The following is a 9,899-nucleotide window of genomic DNA, read 5'->3' as shown; positions in this document are numbered from 1 at the left end:
GCTGGAAGAAAATTAAGATTGTGCATTTCTTCAGAAAAAGCACTGCAAATATGTTCTCTTAAGTGAATTTAGTAGTTGATTGTATTCAGTTTCTCTAGTAGCATGACTAGGCAATTGTGCAGTTCTTTTCTGCAAATGCAGTTTATTGTTCAATTGCTTTAACAAGGCAGTAGTGGAGAGGGGGTGGTGGTAGAATTACTTCCTTGTCATAACTTAACTTGGCTGTTCTTTTAATTCCTTAGCACCTGGAAAAAGATAGAAATGCAAAAAGAAAACAGCTTTTTTAGCATAAAATTGGCAATTCTGAATGAACAGTGCAATATGTTGGAGTTTTAAGAGCAACAGCTGTGATTGCATGGATGTTCCCAGTTATTCTGGTTATGATTTATGCTATTACAGGTTATGTTTTGTGTCCTCAGGGGCTTCTGGTCAATTCAGCTGTAGCTATTACAGAATGTTGGCTGATATGTGAAACAGCAGACCTAGGATATACCATTATTTCTTTATGGTGTGAAGCTTATTTCAAACCTGCTTAGCTACCCTAGTAACAGAAAGCATCTCCAGGGAGAGTTTTCTAAAGTTAGACCATTTTCTGAGTCAGAGAAAGTATCTACTGTTTAATAATATTTGGAAATGTTTCTAGTTTATCTCTTCTTGTGAAAACTGTAAGGGTTTAATAAGTAAGTGAGGCCATTGCATTGGTGAGAAGGGAAGTAAATGGTTGTATCAGTGACCATGCAACCTAGTATGCTGTTCCAGACGTGTGGGGAAATCACAGTTTTAGGATTGGACTATGAGGAAGAAAATCTCCCAGTATGCTGCTGTGTCCAGCACTGTGTGACTCAGAAATTTCTTGACCAGAGTTTGTATTAGGTTTACTGAGTTAAAAGTTTTCAGTGGATGTTTTTTGGTTTTAATTAGTTGGTCTAATAGCTCCATTGTAAAAGCCAAACCTAAAAGATCAATGTCAAGTGGCAGTAGCTTCACTGGTTATGTGCTATAAGGAGGTTTACTTCCTTTAAATTTTGAAACTATGTTCTGCTAAGTGCAGTTGCTGAGTGTTCCAGTGTGTATTTCTGAGAAATCATTTCCTGTTCACCTTATCTAGATATTACTCATGATTAGTGTATGTTATCTTTCTACTCCTCCTAATCGTTTCCTTTTCCAAACTAAAAGAATCTATTATCTATTGCCTGTATTGAAGGTTTTGTAACTGATCATATACACGTTACCATTTCTGTTTCATTAGCAAAAGTATGGTCTGTTTATAAGCATAAAATGCAGTAGGTACTTCTAATTAGAATGCTGACATTTGTCTGATTTTTATTTTTTTTTATACTCCGTGTCTTAAGTAGAGAATAAAGATGGCTTAAGTGCATTTGTCCTTTCTTGTTCTCCTAATGTTCTGTCCTGTCCTCTCCCCTCTGCCTACTGCTGTTGAAATGTTTTGGCAGAGATTTTTTTTTTTTTAAACAAACCAAAACCACTAATGAAAACTTGCCTGTTACTCTGCTGCTTTGCTGCAAACTTAGCCAGCAGCCAAGTAGCTAATATTGTGACTTCACTCCAAATTCTTAATTTACCACTTCCTCATAGCAGTTCCTCTAAGGTTTGCTTTTTAGGTCTCATGGCATTCAGGTTGGGCTTTATAACAGCAGATGCAGAGCAGGAGGCCTGGAGCAGTTCCATTGTTGTTTCCCTTTCATTCCACCTGTAGTCATAATCATTCCAGGAGGCAAGCCCAAAGGTAATGGTGAGCTTAGGACAAAAGTTTTTAGGGTACCTAGATAGAGGACTGGAGTGTCACACAATGGATGTGTGAAGGAGCTCAGTTTGTTAAACCTTGAGAAGGCTAAGAAGGGATTTTAGTTACTGTCTTCAGCTATCAAGTGGGAGGACAACAGATTCTCAGAATTGCAGAGTGGGAAGACAAGGGTCAGTAAACACAAATTGCCACAAGAGATAATCCAGTGGGATGAAATGGAAGTTCTTTACTGTGAGGATGGTCAAACACTGGACCAACCCAGGGGGGTTATCTCTGTCCATATGGATGTTCAGGACTGAGTAGACAGTGCTTAGGCAACGTGATCAGCCTTCTCATTTGGCTCTGCTTTGAGCAGGAAGTTGGCTCAGATGACCTGCAGAGGTCCCTTACATCTTAAATTACTCTATAACCATAGAACTAATATAATTCATTATACAAGCAGCTTAATTTTATGTGTTACAGTTGATATATGATGTGATAAGAAACTTCCTAGGTAGTTGGTACGGAATACAAAATCTTGCTGTTTGCATAAAGCTGAAACTTCAGCAGAAAGCTTTGGAATACTCAGCCTTCAGCATAATAACATCATGAATCACAGCAACATTAAAATCACTTTATTCATCATGTGTTTGACATCTATAAACTTAGAGATGTGATTTAACAAACTCTTAGTGAAGTGCTGTCAGTGAACTTGAGGTTCATCAGAAAGCTGCTTGTAAAAATTTCTTCTGAACTGGCAGCAACTTAATGTGCTTCACTGTTCAGAATTCACTGTTCCATGCTGTCAGGTGAATACATCACACACAGACAATTAGTGATCCTTGCTAGAGCTGTTATCTCATCCAAATAGTTATGATGAAAGCAGATTTATTTTTTTCTATGCATAGTCTTATGGTAGTTACTAGCACAGGTAACTGCAAATTATATTGCAAAGGCATAAATAATGCTGTATGCAATACTCCATCCTGTGCTGACAGGTATGGCATTGTCCATCTGGAAGGACACTTCACAGTTTGAATACTGCCAGTTTAACAAATAATGTTACTGTAAAAATCTCATTTCTGAAAGGCTGACTGATGTGAATCTGGTCATGGTACACTCTGTCCATCCAGAGCTGAGGTTAAGAAACACCCAGCTGAGTGCTGAGTACACTTGGAAAGTATTTCCTCTGTCTGCAGCTTTGTTTCATTTTTGCCCTTTTATTCTTTTCTTGGCAGTGTTCTGTTGTGCGTGTTATCCTCCCCTCCATTTTTCCTTATTTTTTTTTCCCCTTAGTATTACCAAGGAATCCTGTTGCAACTTTATCTCGGTTTATCTTGATGTTTTTACATATGGCAGTTTACTCTCATGGCTTTTGGTACGTTAGGGATGAGGAAGTCTGCAGCTAAGCAAATTTGGTGTAGAAACTTTTTCTTAAGGTAATGAAACTTGCTGTGGAAGGGATGTGGGATGCTTAATTTGAGTGTTGTTCACCAACTTGGCTTCAAGTGAGGAGCATGTGAGATGTAGAAGTAGTACCAAAGCTATGTAGAGCTCAGCCCTCAGAGGTTACCTGTGTGTGTCCAGCAGTCAGGTTTTACCCTGAGCTCAGTGTCAGATCCTGTGAAACCTTTGCACTGGCGTCGTGTCTGTTTCTGTTGTAGGTGAAGGAACTTTTCCGCTCTATGCGTGTGGAGTACTATGCTCTGGAACTTGATGTAACTGGTAAGTAGGAGAAAGCAAATCTATCAGATGCTGCTTAATGTAAATAAAATGGGTGACTGTGCATGATTCCTTAAGCTGTCTTGAACTAATTGGAGGCAATGTAAAACAATTAAAATACATTTTAATGTGTGCAGAGGTAGAAACAATTAGGCTTCAATGTGGATTTTAATACAGGATGTGTTTTTAATGTAACTGAAGGCTTTGACTCTCTGTAAAACTCATCAACTGATAGAGCATGTGAGATCTGATTTCTCTCCAAGGAGTTCTATCTTTCGGGGAAAAAGCCTGTACTATTTTTTCTACCTGAGGTTCTATTGTGGCTTTAGATGAATTGTTAATGTTTGACTTGGTATATGGGTGACCTTCATTGGGAAAGGTGCTGAGTCATTGGAAGGAAGGGTAAATTCCAGTACCTTGGCTGCTAGTGTGAGGTGGTTTTTATTAAAGTACAAGCTGCTTTAGTTTAAGGACATGTGCAGTGCCTCATGCATATATGAGCATAATGAATGTAGCTTTTAATGTAGTTCTAGGAACAAGTAGTTTCTTGCATGATTCTTAGTAAACTCTTAATTGCACTGTTGGTAAGCTGTTGAGTATGTGTTATCTTTTTTTTTCTGTACAAAACTGAAGTTTCCAATGGTTTTTTAAAGTGCTAATGCCTTTTTGAAGTGTTTTTGCCTGGGCAGTGTCTGTGAGAAATGTGTGTATTTATTCATCTCTTCTTAGTTATTTTTACTTCTTATTCAAGTTGTGGTACTATGGACTAATTATAGCCCAAGACATGCAAAGTACAATGCACAGCCTTCCTTTTTTATTTTTCATTTTCTGGAATTACTCCTAATTAATAGTGTGTTTCCTTTGAAATTGCTCTGATTACTGATACTAAATAGATAGGGTTTTGGGGTAAAAAGATTTTAGGCAAAGTGATTACTGTAAATTCTCATTCCCACATTTACTGCTAAGAGATCCAAATTGAGCCTGTGTGTAGGTGCTGATGATTCAGATGACAGGTCAAGTCAAGCAATGATAACTTTAAAACTGGAAGGTGTAACACAGTGTGGTAGGTAGAAAAAGTCTGAAGGTAGCTTTAGGGTAAGTAGAAAAGCATGTTCATACTTCCCCATGTTCTCATAATACAGAGCTGCTGGGCAAAACTATGCACACACAGACAGAACATGCTACAAAACCAGACAGTTCTCATGAAAGAAAAGCTGTCTGTATGAACTCTTGTGATAATTAGGAAAGAATTTTTGTGTAGTACCAAGTAAGACACTGATAAGAATCAAGGAAATATCAGGATTAAACTCTTACTACTTCAACTTTACTCCATTCTGTAGAATTATGGCTTGAAGCACCATTTAACCTCTGTACTTAAGCATGCTTTCTGGAGAAGTAGTTTCTGAAGACTTGCTTATGTTCAGGAAACCTGCAAATGTGATGCTGATAATACAGTTGTTTTCTTGGCAGGCCTACAGTGTAGCACAGTCCAAACCTTTAATACTTGAGGTTGTTTTAAAAGATGCCTTCCTGAAAATTGTTTATAATATCTGTTATTATACCTGTTTCTTGCATTCTTAGAAGATGGACCCAGTATTCAGCAAGTATTGGCAGAGCTAACTAATCAGAGGACGGTGCCTAATGTATTTGTGAATGGGACTCACGTAGGTGGCTGTGATGCAACTTACCAGGTAATTTGTCTTTTAAAATCAGCTGGAAGTAGACAAGACTACTAAGTAAATTTGCTGTTTGATCATAGTTGAATTTTGTGTGACATAGTAGACTGGGTGATCTAGGTCAGAGGAGGTAATGTGACTCAGTTGTTTGCTCAAAAGTGTGTGTGCTAATTTGATTATTTTTTTCCTCTCTCAGGCTTATCAGGATGGATCACTGCAGAAACTTCTTGGGGATAGCAAAAATACAGAACCCTATGAATATGACCTCATTATTATTGGTGGTGGCTCAGGTGGACTTGCATGTTCCAAGGTATGGCATGAATATCGCATTAAGGAGGAAGCTGTGGCAAAACTTCTTCAAAAGTTAATCTCTCAATTATATTAGTATAAAACAGCTTATATTTTGATTATTACTATTTGACTTGTTAATTAATGAATCAGTAGTGGTCTAGTAACGTGCTCACTAAGGAGATAATGGTCTCTATGGACCAGTTTCTAGCCAATGTCTATTCAGGTCTCAATCCTAATAACAGGTTATAGGTTTCAGGCTGAGGGTGGAACCCAGTGTTTTTTAAGTATCTCCTCTTCATGTGTAATACACAAGCACTTAAACGCTTCCAAACAGTAATCTAGAAAACTTAAAGGCTACCCTTGAACACTTTGACAGTTTCGGATTCAGGATCATCAGTCATTTAAATGAAGTGCTTTCAGCCCTTCTCTCAAGGTTCACTCTTTAGTTCCCTTTTTAGCTGCTTTCTCAAAAGGTAATAGAGATTGTGTAGCTCTTACCCAATTAGCTGTTGTTCAGTGTGCCTCAGGACCTGAGGTGTGGATTCAGTTTTTTCTTCTACCTGAAGGATTTGAACACACACTTCCCCCTCTCAGCCAGGTATCCTAACCGACTGTTTATGCTTTGGGCATGGTGAGGTTGTTTTGACAGCCTTGGCAATTGCTGTACAATACAGCTAAGCATGCAGCTTTCATTAGATAATATAAGGCAGGCAGGAGAAGTTGACAGTGGAATTCCTTAGCTGGCCAGTTGGATGTTTTCAGAATGTTCCAGACCTTTCTTCACGTTTCCTTCTGGGACATCAGTTATCAACTTGGTGCTAATTGCCAAATTGTTCAGAGTGGGAGAGGTCAAGTACTCACAGAATACAAGAAAACTGGCTAAACTTTGTTTGAGCCAGGATTGCAATAGCTGTGCAGTAGTTTTTAAACAGATTTGAGGCACCTAAAAGTTTGATCAAACTGCTTGAAAGATGAAATAATGAGTGCCTGGTAATTCCTTGGATAGAGCATCATAGGATTATTCAGGTTGGAATGGACATTAGAACAATGTCTAATATAAGCTCCTGCTCCAAGCAAAGTCATCTGTGAGGTCACACAAGATTATGCAGGAGCTGGTCCATTTAGGTCTTGAAAATAGCCAGAGGTGGAGATGGCACAGCCTTTCTGTGAAACCTGTTTCAGTGTCCTCATGGTGTTGAAGTTGCTTGTATCTAGTCTGAATCTCTTGTTTGAACTTAGAACCACTGTCTTTTGTTCCTTCACTACTTGCCAGTGTGAAAAGCCTGGCGTCTTGATGACTTTGTCATAGGTATTGGAAAGCTGCTCTTCAGTATCCTCCAAATCCACCTATTCTAAAGGCTGAATGTGTCAAGTTCCCTTACCCATCTCATAGTGGGTGTGCTCCAGCCCCCTGAGCATCATGGTCATCCTCCACTGAGCTGTCTCCAGTTTATTAATGTCACTTTTCATCTATGGACATGCCAAACCAGTCCTGCTCTCCTGAGAGAAAAGGAGAGCTAACAGCATACATATTTCCTTGGGTGAGGTAGAAGAGGATCATAGGCTGATAAGCCCATCTACTGCCCTTTTCAGATCATAGGTTTTGACAGCATGATCTGGATGCAGCATTGAACATTTAAGCAGCCATTCACAGTTTGGAAGGAAGCAATAGTCTTGGAGGGATTTCAGTTTTTGTATAGTGAAGGAGACAGAAGAAGCTAACTAATAAAGGAGCCTTCTATTAGCCCTAAGTATGTCATGACCGTAAATGAGTGGACAGGCTTTCTTGGTTCAGTAATGCTGACTGATCTCTCCATCTTTCACAGGAAGCTGCTGCCTTGGGAAAGAAAGTAATGGTATTAGATTATGTTGTTCCAACACCTCTTGGAACCTCGTGGGGTAAGGTTCTGATACCTTGTATTTTATGATGTTTGAGTACCAGTGCTACATTCTGAGACATTAGATATTATGGATTTGTAGTCTTAGAATCTGAGGCTGTATTCCTCTAATTCTGGACACAGGTAAAGCAGTTGTTTTCCTGGCATGCCTGCTGCTTTTCTGGACAGTTATTTCTGGTTTGTGCATTACTAATTCTGTTACTTGTCAAATATTGTTCTATTTTTTAATGCTTTCATATTGTATCTGGGTAGTGTGTGTGTGTCTGTGCATGTTCACACTCTTATGCTTGTGGCATTATTTTGCCCTTTTGTTCATGTACTGTATGTGGACACCTGATCTGCTTCCTTTAGAAAAGTGACTACATGGCTGTGTATGGGTCACCTTTCCGTAACTAAGGACAGCTGCTGTCTGACCTTGTTATTGGCAGTTGAGAATGAGTAAGGAACTTCATTGGTGAAGTTTCATTGAGTGGAGGTATGAATGTGCTTTTGTAGCCAGTATTTCAAACATATGTATATTTCAAATTCCACATAATGGGTGATAATAAATGTCAGGAACTCTGGGCTTTTTTGCCTTGCTTACTTGCCAATCTGACTAAAATCTGAAGCACTGTGGAGTAAGTATCCTGAGTCTATGTTTAAGATACACTGTACCCATGCTGGGTCAATGAGTCTTAAACTGAATGCAACTTGTAAGCTTAGTACGTTCATTGTATTTTTAAAATGTCTCTTGCAACAGAAATTTCATGTTACTAGTGTGACTGTAGCAAACATCACCAACTGATATATGGGTGATTATACAAAGCACACGATAGTAAAAGCATAAATGTCAAGTTCATGGAAGTAATAACATGGTTCTTCCCATCTTAGGACTTGGTGGCACATGTGTAAATGTAGGTTGCATTCCTAAGAAGCTAATGCATCAAGCAGCACTTCTGGGTCAGGCGCTCCAAGATTCAAGGAAATACGGGTGGCAGTATGAAGAACAAGGTTAGTAAAAGCACAGAGGTCAGACCAAGACTCTACAGATGAGAGGCTGAGCTTAAGATTGTTCTTGTACTTTGGACTTGGCAAATTAGAGGCAGAGTTCAGTAGTTTTCTTAGGTGAATCAGAAGGCATCCTCCTTCTTGAGTCATAGAAGCTTTTAAGGTTGAAAGTAATTATGTTTCATTCCCTATATTATCTGAAAAGAATGGAAGAACTTCTAGAATGGACTTATTTCAGGTAGTAACAAGTCAAATAAACTTCAGCATAGTAGAACAGGGTTTTAATATGTATCCTCATTACTGATAATGAGGGTTACTGTTTTTTTAGCGTGATGTACAAGAGTAAATTTTTCTTTAAGGGTTCAGTGCAATTTTACTTCTTAAAATATGAAATTAATGTCTTGTTTCAGTTAAACACAACTGGGAGGTCATGGTAGAAGCAATTCAGAACTACATTGGTTCTTTAAACTGGGGCTATCGAGTGTCCTTAAGAGAGAAGTCTGTGACATACCTCAATTCTTATGGAGAATTTGTTGAACCACACAAAATTAAGGTATGTACTGTGTTTGAAATACTTAGTTGGGAGGGAAAACTCATGTTCTTAAAATGGCTTTTAAAATCCAACACAGAAAAGCCTTTATCTTAACATTGCCAGCTGAGGTCAACTGAAGTTAAAAACTCGGTTGTCAAATAAGTTACTGATTTAAATAATTATTGTACTTTAGTACATGCCATAGTGTCTGCAAACCTAGTAACTGGTGCATAAGAGTTGGTATCTGTGGGTGTCTGAGTCTTGCAAGAATGGCTTAAGGTGATCTCACTTTCTGACTGAGATCAACAGCCTGAGTGAGGAGGGGAAAAAAAAAATAAAAGCTCTAGCTGTATGATTTTGCAACTTGGAAAATCTTCATAGTAAAGCATAAAAACTATTGAAATTAAATTCAGATTAAGCACTTGCATAAGAGCATTGCTAGAACCTTATGCTGTATCAGCATATGAATTAAACTGTCAGTTTTGCAAGACAAAGCATGTGCTGGCAATCTTACTGTAAGGGATCATACAGCAAGGTTAACTTAGAAGTGGTGCAGATTGAAGACAACTGTTGAGTTCAGTGAGTGTAATTGTCTGGTTTTAGCATGAGTTTATGAAGGCTGAACTACATGTGTTTCAAACCAGGAGACCAGCACTGAAAAATAGTAGTATGTTCAATTTGCCTCATGTACCAATTGTTCTAGTGCCCAGACGTGGAGGTCACCTACTTAAGTGTCCTTAGTCAATAAATGAAGTAGAATATTAAGACTTGCAGCAGGAGGTTGCACTAGATGACCTCCTGAGATTCCTTCCAACCTAAATTACCTACATGTGTTTCAAACCAGGAGACCAGCACTGAAAAATAGTAGTATGTTCAATTTGCCTCATGTACCAATTGTTCTAGTGCCCAGACGTGGAGGTCACCTACTTAAGTGTCCTTAGTCAATAAATGAAGTAGAATATTAAGACTTGCAGCAGGAGGTTGCACTAGATGACCTCCTGAGATTCCTTCCAACCTAAATTACCTGTTGACTCTCTGGAATTTTCCCT

The 9,899-nt window shown here is 38.6% G+C and overlaps 1 protein-coding gene across 1 annotated transcript in view; it reads left to right on the top strand.

Annotated features, from left to right (window-relative positions):
- The first annotated feature begins 3,414 nt into the window (after nt 1-3,414).
- The window catches only part of LOC103808732 (thioredoxin reductase 3-like), a 12,522-nt gene continuing 6,037 nt past the window's right edge, over nt 3,415-9,899 (top strand). Inside the window, exons 1-6 of the mRNA XM_009081533.1 lie at nt 3,415-3,469; nt 5,048-5,157; nt 5,339-5,452; nt 7,260-7,332; nt 8,202-8,321; nt 8,729-8,871. Coding sequence (XP_009079781.1) covers nt 3,430-3,469; nt 5,048-5,157; nt 5,339-5,452; nt 7,260-7,332; nt 8,202-8,321; nt 8,729-8,871 — 600 coding nt within the window. The 5' untranslated portion in view covers nt 3,415-3,429. The remainder of the gene's footprint in view (nt 3,470-5,047; nt 5,158-5,338; nt 5,453-7,259; nt 7,333-8,201; nt 8,322-8,728; nt 8,872-9,899) is intronic.

Source organism: Acanthisitta chloris, unplaced genomic scaffold (assembly GCF_000695815.1).
Source record: "Acanthisitta chloris isolate BGI_N310 unplaced genomic scaffold, ASM69581v1 scaffold8499, whole genome shotgun sequence".
Classification (NCBI taxonomy): Eukaryota; Metazoa; Chordata; class Aves; order Passeriformes; family Acanthisittidae; genus Acanthisitta; species Acanthisitta chloris.
The sequence above is the reverse complement of the archived record's forward strand: the minus strand, read 5'-3'. Positions and strand labels throughout refer to the sequence as shown.